Below are 20,738 nucleotides of genomic sequence, written 5' to 3' on the forward strand. Positions count from 1 at the left end.
CTGTTCAACAATATAACCAGGGAGGCACCGGCGGAGAGCGCCCGGCAGAACTTCCTCCCGGACTGGGGCTGGGCTGCGGTTGCGAGAGACAATCCCCGGTGTCCTGGCTTCCTGTCCCCTCTGGGCCGGGCCAGCGCCTGACGAGCGAAGACGCCATTCCCTCCCCTGCACTTCCCGGGATCCTGGGCCACACCTGGCTGTCTCCAGGGAGGAAGAGGCCGCGGGGCTGAGACAGTGGGACTGGGGAGGGCGGGAGCCTCCCCCTAGCTTCTCCTGGCCAGATTGCCCTCCCACCATCCCCCACCCGCTCTTGATCCTTGTGGGTTAGGGGGGCCACCCTCCAATCCGTCCACAGGGTAAGCTCAGAACAACCTCCAGGAGTCCAGCCCCAGGGTCCTCCGCCTTGGGGGTTTTCTGTTTGGGAATTTTCTGCCTCTCTGGACAAGCAGCCTCGCCCTGATCTGAGCCTGCACTTACTGCAGACGTTACAAGCCCCAGCCCCAGCAGACCCCCTGCCCTCAGGAGCCCCAAGGGACAGTTGTGCCTGTGGACCTGGCTGTGTGTGCCGGGCGCTAGCTGATTCAGGCCAGTGTTCTGGAAGGAAGAAGGGCCCACATCCCAGGCCATGGCCCCTCTTGACACCACCTCCCGGGGGCCCAGGGTTGGGTGGGAAGCTGAATCTGGCCACGCTCATTCTGGAACTCCCTTACCTCTCTATCTTTGCCTCTGCTAGGCATTGCCCACCCGGGAGTCCCCACTTCCTCTGAGAATCTCAGTGTGTCTGAGGCTTGGTGGCACCTTGGGACCCTCCAGGGTAGGCACACAGCAGAACTCGGCATTGGTCTTTGCTCAGCATCAGTCTTTAGTGCCCGACATGCTTAGAAAATAGTGGCTGAAGAATCTTCTCTCCCTCCCTACCTTTTAGGTGCCTCCCCGTCTGCAGCACAGCCAGGCAGCGGCTGCAGTGGTGATGGTCTTTGGTGGGGTCAGGCAGGTATGATGCCCCACTCTCTCTGCTGCTTGGCGGCTGGTAGGCCTTGGGAGCTCTGCCTTATCTCTGCAGCTCAGCTTTCTTTCCTATCAACGGGATAGTAACACCCACTTCACGGGATTATTGGGAGGATTAAATGAGGTCCACTAAGCAGTGCTTACCACATGCCCAGCGCACACAATATATCAGCTATTTTTTTTTTTAAGACGGAGTCTCGCCATGGCCCAGGCTGGAGTGCAGCAGCACGATCTCGGCTCACTGCAGCCTCCACCTCCGGGTTCAAGTGGTTTTCCTGCCTCAGCTTCCTGAGTAGCTGGGATTTCAGGCATGCACCGTCATGCCCAGCTAATTTTTGTATTTTTGTAGAGACGGGGTTTCACCATGTTGGCCAGGCTGGTCTTGAGCTCCTGACCTTGGATGATCCAACCTCCTCAGCCTCCCAAAATGCTGGGATTACAGGTGTGACCACCATGCCCAGCTATATCAGCTATTATGACTACTTAAATTATACGATAAGCTCTTGGGGGTTGGATTGGAATCTCCAAACCACCCATCCTCCTTCAGGCAGAAGAGGAGAAGGGGAGGTCCCAGCTACTCAGGAGGCTGAGGCAGGAGAATCGCTTGAACCCGGGAAGTGGAGGTTGCAGTGAGCCAAGATCACACCACTGCACTCCAGCCTGGGCATCAGAGTGAGACTCTGTATCAAAAAAAAAAGGGGGAGGGGAGAAAGGGATACAGGTACCCTCAGAGGCGCTTTGCTGAGGCTGGAGAGGGCCTGAGCCCACTGGCAGGGCAGCACCAGGTCACATGCCATGGCCCTCCACTGGGCCTCCTTCCCCCAGTTTCTCTTCTCTTCTTTGGGCCTACCATCTACTGTCCTGGAGGGAGGTGAGGCCCTTGGGGAAAGGTGGGGCACCTAGATGGGCAGAGGGTGCCACCTTGTAAACTGAAAAGGACCTTCAAGGACAGGAAATCACAGACCTGAATGTTGTCTGTTTCCATTCCATTTTACTGCAACCTGATTTCCCTGAGAATTAGTCTGTTTCCTGCTCCTGTTCTTAAAATGGACAGTGGTGTGGGCCTCCCCTTGGAGGGATCCCCTGGGCTTCTCCTGGATCTTCTGAGGAAGGTCAGCAGCCAAGTAAAAGTCATTTTGAGCCCTAAAACCATGAGCCCTGAATCAGGGACTCTGCTTAAATAATCCATCTTTCCTGAGCCCCAGCTCTCCTTTATTTCTCCTCTGAGAAATGTCCCCTGTATCCTGAGATTTCACATGATCCAGTGTCAAGGGTCTGTGCTTTGACATTTAAGTCACAGGAAAAGAAGTCACCGGCATGGGATCAGCTTGAGTTGTTATACAAGTGTGAGTACACCTCCCCAGAGACCCTGACTGCTGGGCTTGGCAAGGTGGCTTTCTTACTCTCTTCTCCCTGCCCACTCCTGGCATGCAAGCCCTCTGCCTACAAGTGTTTGTCACGGACCTCCCAAGCCTTCCCCTGTGCCAGGGACTAACAGGAGGGTAGGGGCCCCTGACAGATGGTAACGATGGCTGGTGGTCTCCTCCCAGGCAGTGGCAGTGTTAGAATTCAGAAGCCAGACCAGTGATGAGAAAGATCAGGTCTTTACTGCAAAATCATTCAAAACTCACATGGCAGCAATTCCTTCAATACATTGCAAAGACTCCTCAGGGCCAGAGCCCCACTCACTAGGAACAGTGTATTGCATAAAATAACATTTTAAAAATAGTGTGGGCACTACCTTTCTGAGGGAGGGGAGGCAGGAAGAGTCAACGCATCAGAAAACACTGGCAGCTTCTGGGGAATGGGCCCCTCAGGGCCTCAACCGTGCTGCCTCCAAGGGCACCTTCAGAGAGAATCCTCACAGGCCCAAGCCCTCCCCAGGCCAGGCTCCTGCCCACTCAGGGATGGGGCAATGAGGGCTCTGACTAGGCCCGGCTTGTGGTGGAGGGTTTATGTGGGCCATGGCGGTGCATAAACCCAGCTCCTGGCTTAGGAGGCGTTGGCGTCTGGGCACAGGTGTGCGCCATGACCGGGAGAAGCTGTGCGCAGCCTCCACCTGCCTGCCACCACCGCCTCTGTTCTGATGCACAGGGATCCAGCTCCAAGGCTGGGTGGGTGACTCAGCAGCTGATCGCCCCCAGGGAAGGGTGGAGGTGGGCTCATCTCTGACAGTGACATGCGGATCTCCACCTGAGGCCTCAGACTCCAAGCTGAGCACAGGTAAGACAGCTAGGACTGAGAGCCTGCTGGGTCCAGGAGAGGTGGAGGATGGCGACAGAGACACCAGCAAACCCACATTTCCCCAAAGCCTGGAGGGTCTGAACATCGCTTTGAAAACAATTCCAGGCTCCCACCCCAGCCCCAAGGCCCCTTCAAAGGCAGTCCTGCTCCGGGGAAGTTCTTCAGTCTCCAGTGTCCTGGCTGGGCAAGTTCAGTGATGCTTCGGGAATTCATGGCTTTGTGAGGCGGCAGCTGTATCCACAGGGCAGCTCCCCGGCACGCCCTGCACAGCTTAGGGCAAAGGACCAGGTCACTTCTCCACAGTGCAGGGCCGGGCTGCCTGCCTTCTCTGGGGTCCTGCCTATCTGTGCCCTGGCAGGGGTTAGTCAGGCAGAGTGTGACCCCGGGCACCCACCAAGGTGGGCCTGGAGCATCTGCAGCAGCGCCCCTGTCTGTAGAGGGGTGAGGAGGGCACGGGGATCGGGGGTGGGCAAGACGGTGACCCTCCCTAAACCGAGGAGGGCTCAAAGTGCTGACAGTGCTGGTTTCCAGTCATTTCTCCTCCTAATGGGACCAAGGCCCCAGGCTAGAGAAGAGCTAGGGGCTCTGGCGCTGAGAAAGGGGTGTGCTCAGCAGGCGAGACGCACTGGGGTGAGGAGTAAAGAGGAGACAGAGAGGAAGCGGGGTCACCAGGACTGGCCCTGCCCTGCTGAGGGGCGGTTTGGCACTGGCAGTGAGGGCCAAGGAAAGGCACTGGGTGGGCCCACAGGCCCTGTCCCAGCAGTGGCCTGCCCGCCAGCCACCCGCTGCCTCTAGGCCAGGCCTGAGTGGCTCCTGTGCACCCACTGGGGGTGAGAATGTCTTGACTTCTTGGGTGACTCACGTAGGGTCACGAATAAAAAAATACTTTCTGTTGAAATATGAATGGGAAAAACCCACCTTAAAAAACTAGACCTTTTAATCAGGAATGTGGAATTGAAAATGCTCCCCAAGCCTCCTTTCCACAGTGTTTGGGCAGCCCTAACGGAGGTGTCGGGACGCTGGTGAGCCAGGGCCTGGTGAGTAAAAGACCCTGTCTGCCCAGAGACAGGGAGCATCTGGTGGTGGCCACGCATCCTGCAGCAGAGGGGTGGTGAGGGGGCCAGGGGACATCACAGGGGCTTCCTGGGCTTTCTCTGGAAGGCCGGTGCTCTGGTCACATCTGAGGGTCTTCCTGACAAGGGTACACAGCTGTGACATGGTGAGTATCCTGGGCTGATGGCAAACCCAGCTGGGATGGCTGAGCTGCACTCACCCTCGGCCTTCAGAGCGGGGTCAGCAGATGGGCATCAGGCGAAAACATTCTGTTCCTGGTACTTGCGCCGGCGGGCACAGCGGGGGCAGCCCTTCTTCACCACAGCCTGGCAGCTCTGGTGGAAGACGGTCTTGCACTCGGCACACCTGGGGAGAGAGCAGCACGCCTGCTGGTGCTGGCTGGGCTGGAGGTTGCCCTGTGGCCACGCTGGCCAGTGCTTTTGACCAGAACCCACGATACGGCTGTGACGTACTGTGTAACCCATGCACGCACACTGTACCTCTCCATTCCGGAACAGGAGATTCTCGAAACAGTGCTTACCGATATGTCACACAATGCACACTGATTTTCTCTGTCCTACTGCATTTTTTTAATAAATGCTGCTTGAGAGTCATTAAAGATTTCTTGCCTGTATTTTAACAACATTTACTTATTTTATTTATTTTTCAGTCTTGCTCTGTTGCCCAGGCTGGAGTGCAGTGGCATGAAATCGGCTCACTGCAACCTCTGCCTCCCAGATTCAAGTGATTCCCCTGCCTCAGCCTCCCAAGTAGCTGGGATTACAGGTGTCCACCACCACACCTGGCTTACTTTTGTGTTTTTAGTGGAGACGAGGTTTCACCATGTTGGCCAGGCTGGTCTCGAACTCCTGACCTCAAGGGATCCACCTGCCTCGGCCTCCCAAAATGCTCGGATTACAGGCGTAATCCGGCCAAGATGGTATAATTTTAAAAACTCAGCCCCAGGCCCATTCAGGGCTGAATCCCGGCCAGTGGACACCGACAGAAAAAGAACTAATGTTCCCAGTTCAGTTTTCCACTCCCACATGGGTTGCAGGAAGTCTGGACAAATTTTTCCATTGAGAGGTTGCTGATAATGAGCAATAACTGGGAACAAGAGTGATCATTTCAGCAACAGATGCAGTGGCAGTGGCAGGTACCACCCACCAGGTGCCCACTTTGTGCCTGGTCTCATGCCAACAGTGCAGGGCAGTAACTCATACAATCCTCTTCAACCCATGCATACACTGTGGCTTCAGCAGCTCCACTCAGAGAGCCGGCAGCCACCTCTAGGAAGACAGATGGTTCTGTAGAGGCAGAGGAGTCCTGGGAAAGCTTGTCTTGTCTCCTGAGCTGGACCGGAGCTGCCCATGACTGCCCAGGGCATGGGCTGTCCCAAACAACTGCACTGTCCCTTGGCACGGCACAAAGCCGATGTTCAATATGCTCCTGCCCATAAAGCGAGGCCTGCTGCCCTGAGTGCTTGGGCCAGGCTGTGGGTGTGGGGAAGGGTGGGGCTGGGAGACGGCTGGCTGGGTGTGCCACATACCTGACTGTGGTGTCAAACTCAAACGGGAAGATGATGTCGTGGTGCCGGCAGATCTGGCAGATGAAGCCGCGCTGGGTGCATAGGTCGCAGTGGTAGACATGCTGGGAGGCGAATTCGATCAGGGCCTTGAGGAATCCTTCATACACCCCATCTGCAATCTGCGGAGGGCAAGTAGGAATCCTTCATACACCCTGTCTGCGATCTGTGGGGGGCTGGTAAACTGAGGCCCCAGGCCTTCCAAGCACCTGTACTGAGGCACCATGGCACCCTGCCTGGAGAACTTCTACCCCTAGTTTCCACGTGGGCAAGAAAAGAAAACCTCCCTGAGTCAGGCTGAGCAGTGCCAGCGTCCAGCCCGTGGGCACTGAGGTCACTCAGGACTAATGGGATTCACAGAGACCCGATTCCATTGAACCCTCCCCCCGGGGAAAGGAGTATTCCAAACTCTTTTCCTGTGATCCTGGGGTTGCTGGAGTGCTTGCTTATTCCAGGGTGCTGGGGGTATCCGTCCCTGCCCAGGAAGCTGGGGCAGCAGGGCAACCCACCCTGAGCTGCAGAAAAGCTGCAGACTGCTGTCTTCAGTAAACTACAGACACCCCCTCCCGTCTTCCTTGCTGACTTCTCCCGGAATGAAGTCTCTCTGGAGGTCTGGGCGGGGGAAGCAGGACACTCTCACCTGCTGGAGGTCAGCAACACTGAACCTATGCGGAGACTCCAAGAGATAATTCCTGTGGTTGAGCCTTCAAACAAAACACAAGTGATTCTTTAGAGCGGTTTCCAAGACCCGGGCCAACCTGTGTTTGTTTTCATTCCCCTGGCGCTGCTCACCAGACAGACACCTGCCACCTGGGCAGGGCAGGGGCTAGGAGCGTAATTCGGCCTGCCTGGGCTTGGGGCCTGGTCTTCAAGATAACTAACTAGCTGGTGGGACCTTGGGAAAGTTACTTAACCTCTCTGAACCTTGGGTTTCCCTCTCTGGGAAATGGAGTTGTCTGGATTAAGTAACTTATTTAAAGCATTTGGCTTGGTGCCGAGCTCACAGTAAACACGTAATTAATCATGAGGAGGAGGATGGGTGCAGACACCTGGAACCTTAGACCCGGAACTGGGCTGAGAGCTTCATACGCATTCATTCATTCTATTCTCACAATAATCCTGTGAGGCTGGTACTATCACAATCCCAACTGAGAAGAGGAAATAGGTTAAATCACTTGCCTGAGGTCACACAGCTAGTACGCAGGAGAGCTGGAGTTTGAACATAGGGGCCTGGCTCCAGAGCCTGCACCCCTGTCTACCTGGCAAATGCCTAGAGATGCAGGTTGTTGTCATTAGTGCCACCATTACATACCAGGGACAGTGCTGGGGACAGTAATGCACAGGATATGGCCTCTGCCCTCCTGTTTGGCCCCTGGTTTGGCTGAGGGACAGACATTCAAGTGTCTGGTTTCAGTGCTACACGAGAGCAACTGAGACGTGTCCTAAGTATAGCAGATCCCATTTCAGAGGTGGCTGGGGCAGCAGAGAACAAGGGCTCAGCCGCCAATGTAGCTCTAGTTTCCACCACACCAAAGGGAGGGATCCAGCGGGCCCCATCCTGATGGAGAGGAAACATCTGCAGAAAGTCCCCTGGTGCAAAACCTGCCTGGCCTGGCTGTGTGTGTTTGTGTGGGTACTGGTGGTGGGAGGTTACTCCAAGTCAGAGGATGCTTGGGAACCTGCCCCAGGATGCCCCAGACATCTGGGGACAGGATGGTGCCAGCCCTGGGTCTGGGCCTCCTGGGTGCAAGCTGTGGAGCATCTGGAATGGGGGCTTGGCCTTGTCCCAGCTGGTGGCCTCAGCTGTGGTCCAGGGGAGCCCAATCCAGGGTAGAGACGGTGAGTCCCACCAAGCAGCCATATAGGCCAAGATGCCAACTGGCCCCTCAGTTTACCATGCTGGTGTCCCCAGTAAAATTCCTGCACTCTAGGAAGGGAAGCTGCCATTTGTCACCAAGAAAACATGGGACACAGCAGGCAGGGGGGACATAGGTTGGCCCTGAGCTGGCAGGAGTGTGGGCTGATCTGGATGGAGAATTAGTTTTGCCATCCATCCTCTGACCATAGTCGTGGAAGCTCTGGGAGCCCCTGTGCCCTGGGCCTGTCACCCTCTCAGCAAGGACTTGCAACTGGCTTCTCCGCAGTGCTCAGTCAAGGCCAGAGGGGAGAGGGTGCTGGCCCAGGGGTGAGAGGCCACTTCCCCTCCTGGCCTCCAGGAAAGAAACTCTCGTGCACCAGGGCACAGCCAGGCCTACTTGGGGCCTCAGTTTCTCCACCCACACAATGAGGAGAACCCTCTTTGTCCTCTGGCGTGAGGCTGGGAAAAAGACCACAGGAATCTGGAGGGCTCTCTAGGAGAGAGGAAAACGAGGGGAGAGGTCAAATCTTAGCTCCTGGAACCGATGAAGTGATGGGGAAGGAGAGGGCCAGGCAAGGGCTGGAAGATCGGGGGAACATGGGTGGGAGCCTGGGTGCCACCTGCCTCCTGAGCCCTGGCTCCTCCTCTACCCACCGCTCCCTGGCCGTTGGGAGGGACACCGAGGTATGGTGGGTGGACAGGGTGTGGGGCATTTCTGTGATGGCTTCCTCCCAAGGGCTGGAGAGGACACTCTCAGGGGCTTCTCTGGCTCTTGGAGTCAGGTCCTAGGTCTGTTGGAGAGAATCCGGCCAGGCAGCTGCCACTAGTGCAGGACAGCTCCTCCCTGACTTCCTGTCCCACCTCTAAGACCTGCCCATGCCTCAGCCCTCTCCTCCTCTCAACCTTCCCTCTGGCTGACTTGGTCCAGGCCCAGCTCCCTGGTGTTAATTACTAACACCAGCTGCCACCCAGGGCTCTCCCCTTCACCAACTACACTCTGCTGGGGCCAGAATGGTCTTTTTGTGTGTTTGTTTTGTTTTTGAGATGGAGTCTCGCTCTGTCTCCCAGCCTGGAGTGCAGTGGCATGATTTTGGCTCACTGCAAACTCTGCCTCCTGGGTTCAAGTGATTCTCCTGCCTCACCCTCCCTAGTAGCTGGGATTACAGGCACCTGCCACCACGCCCGGCTAATTTTGTATTTTTAGTAGAGACGAGGTTTCGCTATGTTGGCCAGGCTGGTCTCAAACTCCTGACCTCAGGTGATCCACCCGCCTTGGCCTCCCAAAGTGCTGGGATTATAGGCGTGAGCCACCGTGCCTGGTCTTTTCAGAGTGGTCTTTTCTAAGCCGTTGATCAGAAGTGATAGCCCCATGCTCAAAACCCTTCAATGGTTCCCCACAAGTAGCAGATCAAATCCGAAGGCCTCGAGGGCCCTTTGAGTTCTGGCCCCTGTACCCCAAGCCCAGCTGCCCAGAGCCCCTCAAGGGCGTCAGTGAGCTGTGCTCCGGACAGCCTCTTGCTACCGGTCCCTTAGCCAGGAAAGCCAGGTTCTCCCCTGCCCTTTCTACTCTTTCCTCATTTTTCTAAACCCCAGTTCAACAGACACACAATGCTACTGGTGTTGTGGCAACATGTGTGTGTGGATGGAATGAGGTGCAGAAGCAGGTCGTGGTGGGCTCTGATAAGGGCTGACTGAATGGTCTGCTTTATTCCCTTTCATAAATGCCCTTCACTTGAAACACTGACCTTTGTAAAGAAACACATTTTAGAAGAAAAAAGGAAAAGAACTCTGCGTGACCTCAGCTCAGATGCCATCTCCTCTGGAAGCTCCTTTGGCCCCTGCCAAGGCTGGATCAGGTGCTCTCAGGGCACACACAATGCTAACCCAGGGCCATCTGTGGCCCAGACTCTGGGTCCCTCATGCAGCCCTCACCACTACTCAGGAGGCCACAGGAATGGAGGAATCACTGGCCCATTTTATAGATGGGAATGCTGGACCCAGAGAAGTGAAGCAACTTTCCTGATGCACAGTGGGTGGGGGGCTCCCATACGGTTTCCCCTGCCCATGGGAAGCAGGCTGGACACACAGCAGGAGTACAGCGCTGCTGCCCAGGGACGAAGCAGGAGGGCCAGGGAGAGAGACAGGGCTGCCCCTGGTGCCCGCAGAGACAGGTCAGTAAAGCCAATGAACAAACTCTCTCAGCAGGGTGCGGACGGGTGTATGGGGCTGGGGCCCACAACCCACCCCACAGGCACCTGGTCTACACAGGGCTGCAGGCCTGTGCAAGTACTTGGCTCCTTGACCAAGGAGGGTGATGAGGCCCCACCCGATCCCAGAGATTTCACCACCTGGTTAGGTGGGCAGGAGGACAGTCTCTCTGGACTCTCATAGGTAGGGAGTGAGTCAGCGCTTGCCAAGAGGTGGAGACCCAGTCACCTTCGGATGCTTGGGATGGGCAGAGCCTTCAGGGGTGAAGCCTTCTAGGGTCTAGGGTCCCACATGGTAGGTCCCCAGAGGGCTTTCTGTTCTTTCAGGCCCTGCAGAGGAGACCAAGGCTCAGCTGGCAGCTGTGGGGCCAGATTCTCCTCTTTGCCTAGGGGAGAGCCCCCTGCAGCACCCCTTGAGAGCCCCTGCTCGGGGCACACCCTGGCCTTGAGGTGGCCCGGCTCTGGGAGCACTGCAGCCAGGGTGGAAGAGGCAGTCTTCAGAGAGGCGCTCTCTAGGCCAGCCCTGTGGGGAGGGAAGGCCAGACGGAGGAACCTGGAGGGGCTTGTGAGCTGGTCCCTGCCCCCAGAAACCCAGAAGAGGTGGACTCAAAGCCCATGCTGGGCAGTAGGCACCGGCAGGCTTCTCCACATGAGGTCTGCCCTCCTGAGGGTGCTGGGAGAGCACAGCCCTGGGAAGACTATGGCCTGGGCTGTGACCTGAGCACTAGGAAGCATTTATGACAGGAATGGAGAGACCTGAGTCCCTGTTGAAGCCCAGCATCACATCCCATTCCTGAGCACCAAAGGCCCCAGGCCCTTGGTGAGAGAAGCTTCCTGAAGGGCATCCTGAGGGCCCTGCCCCGATCATGTCTTCTCTGGAGAATTTCAGGAGGGAAGCTGGCATGGGCCAGATGAGTGGCTGGGACGAGGAAGAGGTGGGGACATCTGGCCCTCGCCTGCCTCTCGCCACACTCCCCACTTCCCTCCTCACCATAGCCAAAGTTCTCTCTGGGCTTTCCACCGACGGTGCCTTTGTTCATGGCCTGTGCGTGCTGTTCCTTCTGTCTGGAACGCTGTTTCCCGCTTTGCTTCTCCTTTCTAATTCTTCCTAATTTTTCAGGTCTCACCTTAGAAGTCACTTCCTCCAGGAAGTCTTTTCTGCTTTGTCCTCCTCTCATCTGGGCTGGATGTCAAGCCTCTGTGGTTCCAGGACATCCTGCCTCTCACCCTCACCCCCAGATGCAGTTGCTGACTTTCCCACCTATCTCCCTCTCACCCTCACCCCCGGATGGAGTTGCTGACTTTCCCACCAGTCTTTCCTGCCAGGCCAGAGGCTTCCGGTGGGTCGGCCCTGGCTCTGCCCTGCTCAGTGTTGGAGCCCACATGCCTCGCCAGGTGTGCAGTGGTTAGCATGTTCTCAGTCCATGTTTTTGAGTAAACAAATGGTTACATGAACAAAACCCCAAAATCACCCCCAAAAGATGTGATTATTTCCCAGGCCCAATGCGAAGCTCTCCGCCCAGGTTTCCTCCAGGTGGACGCCTTGCCCTGGGCCCTGCCCTGTGTGTGTGTGTGTGCGTGTGCACGAGTGCCTGCATGTGTGTACATTTGTGCACATGTGCATGTGTGTGCATGTCTATGCATTTGTGTGTACGTGTGTGCACGTGTGTGTGTACATGTACATATACGTATGTGTGTTTATGTGCACACACACACACACACATGCACATAGAGGTTGCTCACCTCTTGCTGAGCTCCTTCAGGGCGCCGCTCCGGCACAGGCCCAGGTAATCCCCCAGGAGCTTCAGCTGCTCCCGGCTCCTCCCAATGAGGTGCATCCGCTCCACATGCTCGTACAGAGACGCGTTCACCATCTGCAGGTTGATGAGGGGCTGGGCCCGGATCTGTGTCAGAAACTTCAGGGCCTGTCTGCAGATCTGGGGGTACCACCAGACATTGGGGATGGGAAGGAATGGCTGTTCAGTGAGCACTGCCCGGCCAGGTGCCACATGACCTGCTCACTTACCTGAGAGGCTATCTTCATTTTACAGATGGGAAACGGAGTCTCAAGGAGATCAGGAGATTTGGCTAGGGTCACCCAGCTTGTAAATGGTACAGTCAAGCTCTGAACCCAGTTTATCTGACTCCCAAACCCGCTCTCCCTTTAATGGCAAGGGGCGCTGCCCCCTCCCCAACCATGCTGAGATGAGGGAGGGACTGCTCTGGTAACGCCCCCTCCCTCTGGGCCTCACAGATCCTTCCCACTCTTTCCTGTCCTCCCAGCCCCCATTTCCCCCCACTAAAGGAAACAGGCACTCCCCTCTGTGCCCTGACTCAGGAACCAGGTGACGGGCTGAGTCAGGCTCCAGCCACAGGAAGCTACAGATCAGACACAGCTCACCAACAGGCTTCCCTGAGCTCCCTCAGCTCACACCAGCAGCAACACCGGGGCTGGCTCCGTGTGCAGCTGAGTGATCCATCTCAGTCTCTCCCGGCTGACAGGGTGTTGAAGGTTCTACCCTTGGGCCTGATTCTAATACCAATGCCAATAATCGAGCACCTACTATTTGCAAAACACTGGGCCAGGAACTTGACCACATTCTCCCTTCATCCTCAGAACAACCCGTTACGGAGGGTGTCCCTGTCCCCGTTTTCTAGATGAGGAAACGGAGGCTTAGAGGAGCTAACGTGGCTTATACAAACTGCCCGCAGAACCTGTCAGGTCTGAGCTGAGGTGTCATCTCTGAACACCAGGCTGCTGCACTAACCAGAAGCCCCCTCCCCTGCAGTGGCCTCGCTGCATTATAAGGACGGAGGAGCCGTTCTCCACAGCCAAAAAGTGCATAGTGGTTATAAGTCTGGCCCAGCTCAGATCTTTAACATCTTAACTAGTCCTTTCATTACATATTTTATTTCTGGTTGTTTTGTTTTTGATACTATTATAAATGATTATCTTATAAAATAGTAATTTGTTTGCTGATGTATAGAAATGAAATTGATTTATTTGACTGTCTTATCCAGCAACGTTTTCAAATTCTAATAAATTGTGTAGGCAAAAAAAAAGTCCGGCTTCGGAGTCAGAACAGAATTGAATCCTGCCTCCACCACTTTATACCTATATGACCTGGTGAAACTTATCCCGCTCTGTGACTCAATTTCCTCATCTGTAAAATGGGGAAAATGAGAGCAACCAAGGCTCACTGGTTTGGGGCCTTTTCGTTCGCTGCTGCTGCTTTAGTGGTGAGGCCCGGCACTCGGCAGGATGTCAGCCCAGGACCGAGGCTTCTTTCTCATGGGATTATTTTGAATTCAGATTAAGAGGTATTCCAGGAGAGCTCCTGGCACAGGGCCTGGCAGGTGGCACATCCCCAGTAAATGTGTTGCTATCAGTTGCTGTGTGAGTGCCTGGTGTGGCCCTGTTGTCCCCTTGAGGGCTGGGGGACGAAACTGGCCCTCAGGAGACCTACCCCTGTATCTGGGGGCTGAGGGGACCTCTGACGTCTTGTCTCCCAGCTCCACCAGCATCTCTCACCTCCCCCAGCAATGGACAACCTCTTATTTTCCCATCGCCTGGGGCCCTGAGGTACCAGCCCCCAACCTAGGGAGAGCCCAGTGGCAAACTCCTGGTGACTTGGGTGACTTCTGTAACCCTAACTCAGTTCTTCCTATTACTTGGCCCCAGGCCTTGGGTGAGGCTCTGATGAAATAACACACAGGAATGTGTGCGGAACACTGCCAAGCACTGCGGATGGGCAGGGGCTTTGTGCTCCCCAGCGACTGTTCCTATCCTGTGGGAATGGAGGAGACAGACAGAGAGAAGCCTCACCCCGGGGCTGACATCCTGTCAGTACCAGCCAGGCCTCAGCACAAGTGGGTCAGCCAGAACAGCAACGGTGAACAATAAGGCCCCAAGCCCGTGGGACGGCCACTTTCTATCTTGAATTTCCCTGTCTTTCCTAGGCCAGCAATTTTTGAGAGGGAGAGCAAGCTGAGGATTTCCTGATCTCAGATATGCCTAGAGAAGAACTGTACTTTTCTAGTTAGAAAAGGAAGTGGCACAAGGATGAGGGCAGTGAATAAGGAGATGGCTCAATGGAAGTATCAGGGTCCTGTAAATAGTGAGCGTGTTTTATGATCAAAGGGTTGTTTGCATTTTTTGGTGATTTTGAGGTTTAATTTCCTCTATATGGTTAAATATTCAACGCTGAGAGCAGGGGTGGGGACAAGGCAAACAACAAAAAAATCAAAATGAAGCCAACTTCTGCGGGGTTTCCCCATCCCAGGGAGGTGAAGGCTGAGGTAGAACTGACTGAAAGAGTCGCCTTCCCTGCACTATGATGAGGACACAGCCACACATCAAGACTACATAGCTGGCAGGCCCTGACTCTCCAGAGGAGCAAACAGCTTCTTCCTTGTGTTTCTGTGTCTGTCTTAATAGAAATGTGTGCCTTTGGAAGAAAACCAAATTTGCACCCCTTGAGGCAGACACTGACCAAGTGAATTAGGGAGATGGGTGGGTGAATAGGCAGGAGGTGTGATAGGCCCCAGGGAGAGAAAGGACACTGCTCTAACTGACAGGCACACACTGCCACACCTGCCCTCCCAACAGCCCCACCACAGACACTGTTGTTAATCCTCCTTTTACAGATGAGGAAGCTGAAGCTAATTTGCTCATGGTAACATAGCTAGGAAAGTGGCTAAGTTCAGCTGGAGAAAAGGAACATTCTGAAAGACTTTAGGGTACATCTTATTCAAAAGCATTTGGTGAACATAAAAAATTAGTATTATACCCCAGGTATAATATTAAGTGAACCAAGCTTCTTATAAAGCAGTATGAGTCCTGTCTGATCCCAACTTTATAAAAAATAGATGCATATGTCAATAAATGCACAGAAAAGGGTATACCCCAAAATGTTAATAATGGTGACCTCTGGGTTACGACACAGAATTTTGATTGGTCTTTGGGCTTTTCTGTAATTTTAAAATGTTAAACAATAACCATGTATTATCTTAATAATGGGGGGAGCCACAGAAAAAGTGCTTTTCAAAACATGAAATAAATATGCCCATGAAGGGCCTGCAGGGGGGTGCAGTCATCTGGGCCTCATAGGGTTGGCAAAGGCAAGGATGACTGCTCCAAGGTATAGCCAGCTTGCTGGCCAGCCCATCTACCCATCCACCTACGTATTCACCCATCCACCCAGCCATATACACACCGTCTACCCATCTACCCATTCACCTACCCATCTACCCATCTACCCACCCATCCACCTACCCACCAACCCATCCACTCATCCACCTAACCATTTACCCATCTGCCTACCCAGGCACCCATCCACCTACCTATCCACCCATTTACCAATCTACCCAACTACCTACCCATCAACCCATCCACCATTCACCTACCCATCCATGTAGCCACCTGCTCATCCACCTACCTACCTGCCCACCCACCTAGCCATGCATCCATCTCCCTATCTAATCTATTCTATCTATTCTTTCTTTCTATCTATCTATCTATCTATCTATCTATCTATCTATCTATCTATCTATTTATCTATCTATCTAACATTTATCTGCTGGTACCTTAAGCAGTTATGTTTGTAGCTAATCTATCTATCTATCTATCTATCTATCTATCTATTTATCTAACATTTATCCACTGGTACCTTAAGCAGTTATGTTTGTAGCTAATCTATCTATCTATCTATCTATCTATCTATCTATCTATCTATCTATCTATCTATCTATCTGTTTATCTAACATTTATCCGCTGGTACCTTAAGCAGTTGTTTGTAGCTTCAGGAAACCATCCTCAGACTCCCTCCTGGGGACTAAGACAGCCACCGACAGAGCTCTGCCCAGGGCTGTGGACAGGCACCAAGCTTTTCTCTTGGTTAGCTCCCCCACATCAGTGCCTGAACCAGTGACCCCGGCTTCCCTTGTTTAGAGGAACCAAACTCCTCTAAACAGATGAACAGCAGCAGCAAAGAGGAGTGAACATCCCTCTGTCCCTCAGCAGCCCTGAGTGGCTGTGACAGGCTGGGCTCGAGACTTACCGGGCGCTTGGTGAGGTCCCAGTTGTGGATGATCCTGGCCGGAATCACTGAGGCATCGTCTTGGTGGCAGATGTCACAGTAATAGAGGCCAGAGAAGGCACAGAGCTTGGGTCGTACAAAGGAGAAGCCGATCTGCCGGGAGCAGCCTGGGGAGATGGGTAGAGAGTGAGTGGTGTGGCCAGAATCAGCTCCTAGTAACTTGGGAGCTGCTGTGGTGGAAAGGATCTGCTAATTTTGTTTTTAAAGGTAGGTACAAACACAAGAATAACCACTCGTATTTCCACCACTCAGAACTCCCCTACTAATTAATCTTTACAACAACACACTGTAAGAACTATCATTATTTTACAGCTGAAGAAATGGATGCTCAGAGAGGTTAGGAAATCTGTCTGGTCACATAGTGATGAAGTGGCGTGGCTGGCATTCAGATCTGGGTTTGGCTGGTTCCAGAGCCTGCGTTCTGCTCCGTTACTCCTTGCTGCCTGTGTCCACTGTCCCCACTGCTGGCTTGGCAATGCCAGCCTCCTCTAGGTCCACCCCTCCACTCGGGCCCCAGAATGGAAGCAGCAGAGTAGGGGCTGTGGCGAACAGTGAAGCAGCTGGAGGGCATGGACTAGGGTCGGGGATGGCAACAGGGAGTGGATGGGCAGCCAGCAGGGGGCAGGGGAGTCCGCACAGTGTTGGATGCCTCGGGACTGTGGGGCAGGACTGGCTTCGGCCCCCTTGTTGGAGGCATCTCCACAGCTGGGGCCAGTGGGAATGGGAGTGGGGTGTGCCCTGGGCAAAAAGCAGAGGCCCTGACTCAAATTCTGAACATGTGTCGACTCCTCCAGGGGCAGACAGAAGGGTCCCCAGGGCCTTGAGACCATAGGGCGGGCTGTGTTGCTCACCAGCTGCCTCACCCTGACCTTCATCTAATTTCTCAAAGCTCCATTTGAGTGACTGTAAAATTCAGTCACTACCAGCTATTTTGTGGGGTTATTACAAAGCTTAAATGGGACAAGGTTCTGCAAGTACCCTGCAAATTATGAAATACAACCCAGATGCCAGTGGTTGGTGCCTGCCACTGAGCCATGCCTGCTGGGTAGAAAGGAAACCCAAACTCCCTGGTGGCACAGTCCCACCTGCTGGTGGGTGGCAGCCATGGTGAGAGTTACCCCCGCAGCATTCACACCCACAGGCGAGAAACCCTTTCTCGCAAGCCCTGGAGTCCCGGCCCCCTCAGAGCCTGGCCCCCACAGGCTGAAGAGCAAAGTGTGAGTGCTGGGGCAGGAGGGGGAGAGGCCAAGTGAGGCTTGCAGGTGTTTTCTGCAGGAAGCTCTGTTCTGCCTAGCTTCTCCCATCCTCCCGGGGCCAACCGCAGACCACTTCCTTTCAGAAGCTCGAAGCAGGCTTCCCTCCAGTCTGCGCCAACAGGATAGCTCCCAAACCAAGGCTCAGCTTCTTGCTCTGGCCTTCTGCAGCAGGGCAACCCCCTCACAGGTCACCTGAGGGTCCCATGGTGATGGGACGCCATCTGCCCCTGGATGGTGGGGGGAGTGGGAGGAGCTAACAATGGAATGTGGGCAGGGGGATGTCACGCACCCTTGAATAATACCCTAGAGGGATGCCCTCTAGGGTCCTGCCTATGAGGACAGGCTCTGGGGCCTGACCGTCAAGGTCCCAATTCTGCCTCTGGCCAGGCATGGTTGCTGACACCTGTAATCCCACACTTTGGGAGGCTGAAGCAGGAGGATCACTTGAGCCTAGGAGTTCAAGACCAGCTTGAGCAACATGGGGAGACCCCATCTCTACTAAAACGAACAAACAAACAAAAAAGGAAAATTCTGCCTCTGCCACTTACTAGCTGTCTGAGCTTAGTGGCAGACACCAACCAGGTACTTACCAGCTCTGTGCTTCAGTGTCCTCCCCTATCAACAGAGATGATAATAGTAGCACCTATCTCTACAGGGTTGTTATGAGACTTAAATGAGATAATCCAAATAAAGCAGCTGGCCCAGGGTACCCAGCACCGAAGTATTAGATCTGATGATGAGGAAGACATAGCAGATGTACTGACTTGGAATAACATTCACAGTGTAGAAAAACCAAGCTGCAGAACAATATATCCAGCGCTCCACACAGCAGCCAAGAGCCCCGTGTGCCCCCTTTAAATGTAAATGAATTGAAATGGAAAATTCAATTGCTTCACCACACTAGCCACACTTGAAGCACCCGGTAGCACCATGTGTCTCACAGCTATGGCACTGGACACACAGATCTAGGAAATTTTCATCATCACAGAAAGTTCTATTGGGCAGCACTGAATAGCACCAGCCCATTTTTGTAATTTAAAAAAAAAGGGTGTACACTTATAAAAGCAGCAGAAATATTTGGAAGCATACCATGCCCCTGCTCTGAAAGAACAGGATAGTAGAGCAAGAAGAAAATGAAGTGCGCTGGGACTCCCTGAGCAGCGCAGTGAGTGGCCAGCCTGCCGCCCATCAGTGGGAGGTGTCAGGAGAGGGATGGGTGAGCAGGGCCGACTGCCTGTGAGCGGAGCACTGGCCCCAGCGGGGGCTGGGGAGGAGCGGAAGCTGCAGGGCAAGCCTCATCTGTGGCCTCATCCCTAGGGGAAGGATGGGGGCATTTGCAGGGAGGCAGAAGGGTGGGGAGCCTAAATCAGGAATCCGCAGGAGGCGGAGTGAGGCTGGCAGGCTGGGGGTGGCAGCGGAGCAAGTCAGCACCTGCGCAGAAGCAGCCTTGGGAGTCAAGGCCTTTCTCCATGGGGATGGCCACCAGGTACTGCAGCAGGAAGCCGTTTTCCCGGGTGGCAAATTTCAGAACCTCCTGACAGTTTTCATCCAGGCTCCCGCCCAGGGTCACCGCCTCCTCAGCCGTCTCCAAGTAAGATGCCAGGACTTTGCGGACCAGGTCCCTCCACAGGGCGGCCTCCTCGGCGTTCCCGGCCTGCAGCTTCAGGACGGCCTTGGCCGTGATGATTTTGAAGAAGGACGGGCCCCCGAGGCTCGTGTCTGGCAGGATGTCCCGGATGGTCTCCACGCCATGGCTGTCACTCAGCATCTTCTCATTGTTCCTGATGCGGAAACATTTCAGAGCCTCCAAGGACAGGGAAAAGATATAGGGCATCCAGGTCCTGTCCATGTACAAGTACAGCAGGGACTCCTTGATGGCATCTGGCTCTGGAACCTGGGCGGACGACCAGTCAAACTGCGTGCCCTGGAGGGCCGCGGGCTCCAACAGCAGGTCTGAGGGAGAGGGGCAGCCCTGGGGCGCCTCGGGGGGGTCCTCAGGCTGGTCTGGGTACTGCACGTTCACCCACTCATCCTCCTGCTGAGGCCGGACCTTCTGCAGGGCCTCCTGCACCCGGTCCAGCCAGTCCTCGGCTTCATCCTGGGAAGAGGCGCGCAGGGCCAGCTTCTTGCCAGAGAAGACCAGCTCGAAGCGCCCGTCACTGTGGGCCGGCCCCACAGACTCACAGCGCAGCAGGGAACAGTTCTCCACACAGGTGCGCTCCTCGTTGCTCAGGTAGAGGCGGAACTCCAGCGGGGAGAGCTCACAGAAGAGCTCCTTCCAGATGCCCATTGCCCCCCGCCGCTCCACGGTACCTAGCTTCATGAGACCCCGGAACGGGTTGGACAGTCCTGGAGGCAGAGGCAAAAAGCACATTAGTTGGCAGGCCTGTCTCTGTCCTGCCCAAGACAGCCTCTGCTGCCTGATGCCCTGCAGTGCGTGTGGACAGTGACTGTCCCCAGAACACAGGCCAGCCACGGGGCACTATCACATGGGACCCTGAAAGCTGGATAGGAACATCTCCATTCACACCTCCACTGCTGCTCTTGCGTCCTGTATTTCACTGAGAAAATAAAAGCACCCAAAAGATCACCTCCACACGCCCTGTTCCCTACACCCACGCCCTCCCTCCTGTTGCCAGGAATGAACCAAGTGTGCTTCTTTCTGTGTGAGGCCAAACCCTCCATTTGTGCAAGAGGTTTCTCCTTCCGCAACCTACTCAAGGACAAGGAGCAGTCCCTCTCTCCTCTGTTGCTGTTTCCTTGTTTCTCTATTGGGTGACTCCCATTGGCACACATGCACGCTGTCATTTCTCCCATCTTTAGAAAACCTCTCGTCTCCACGCACTTCCCTAATGACCATCATGTTTCTTGGGTCCCTTTACAGAAAACCTGTTTGAAGAGGCATCAAAACTGTTGGTCTTGGCTGGACGCAGTGGCTCACGCCTGTAATCCCAGCACTTTGGGAGGCCGAGGCAGGTGGATCACAAGGTCAGGAGATCGAGACCAGCCTGGCCAATATAGTGAAACCCCATCTCTACTAAAAATACAAAAATTAGCCAGGTGTGGTGGTGGGTGCCTGTAGTCCCAGCTACTTGGGAGGCTGAGGCAGGAGAATAGCTTGAACCCAGGAGGCGGAGGTTGTAGTGAGCCGAGATCGTGCCACTGCACTCCAGCCTGGGCGACGGAGTGAGACTCCGTCTCAAAGAAAAAAAAAGAAAGGGAGCACTGGAGGACCTGAAACAAATAGCAGATCCTCCAGCCTGGCCAACATAGCGAAACACCATCTCTATTAAAATTGCAAAAATTGGCCAGGCGCAGGGGCTCATGCCTGTAATCCCAGCATTTTAGGAGGCCAAGGCGGGCAGATCACCGGAGGTCAGGAGTTCGAGATCAGCCTGACCAACACGGAGAAACCCCATCTCTACTAAA

At 54.6% G+C, this 20,738-nt stretch overlaps 1 protein-coding gene across 3 annotated transcripts in view; it reads right to left on the reverse strand.

Moving 5' to 3' along the window:
• Positions 1-917: 917 nt before the first annotated feature.
• The window catches only part of PLEKHM1 (pleckstrin homology domain containing, family M (with RUN domain) member 1), a 60,056-nt gene continuing 40,235 nt past the window's right edge, over positions 918-20,738 (reverse strand). For 2 of the 3 annotated variants that reach the window (XM_011940155.1, XM_011940157.1), the window contains 6 exons: positions 18,741-19,658; positions 16,015-16,160; positions 11,699-11,892; positions 6,531-6,594; positions 5,855-6,012; positions 2,594-4,671 (listed from right to left, as the gene is read on the reverse strand). In XM_011940155.1, coding sequence (XP_011795545.1) covers positions 4,560-4,671; positions 5,855-6,012; positions 6,531-6,594; positions 11,699-11,892; positions 16,015-16,160; positions 18,741-19,658 — 1,592 coding nt within the window. In that variant the 3' untranslated portion in view covers positions 2,594-4,559. Of the gene's footprint in view, positions 1,078-2,593; positions 4,672-5,854; positions 6,013-6,530; positions 6,595-11,698; positions 11,893-16,014; positions 16,161-18,740; positions 19,659-20,738 lie in introns of those variants that run through there. The other variant, XM_011940156.1, reaches the window with a different exon arrangement.

The sequence above is a fragment of the Colobus angolensis genome, unplaced genomic scaffold, assembly GCF_000951035.1.
Source record: "Colobus angolensis palliatus isolate OR3802 unplaced genomic scaffold, Cang.pa_1.0 Scaffold187, whole genome shotgun sequence".
Classification (NCBI taxonomy): Eukaryota; Metazoa; Chordata; class Mammalia; order Primates; family Cercopithecidae; genus Colobus; species Colobus angolensis.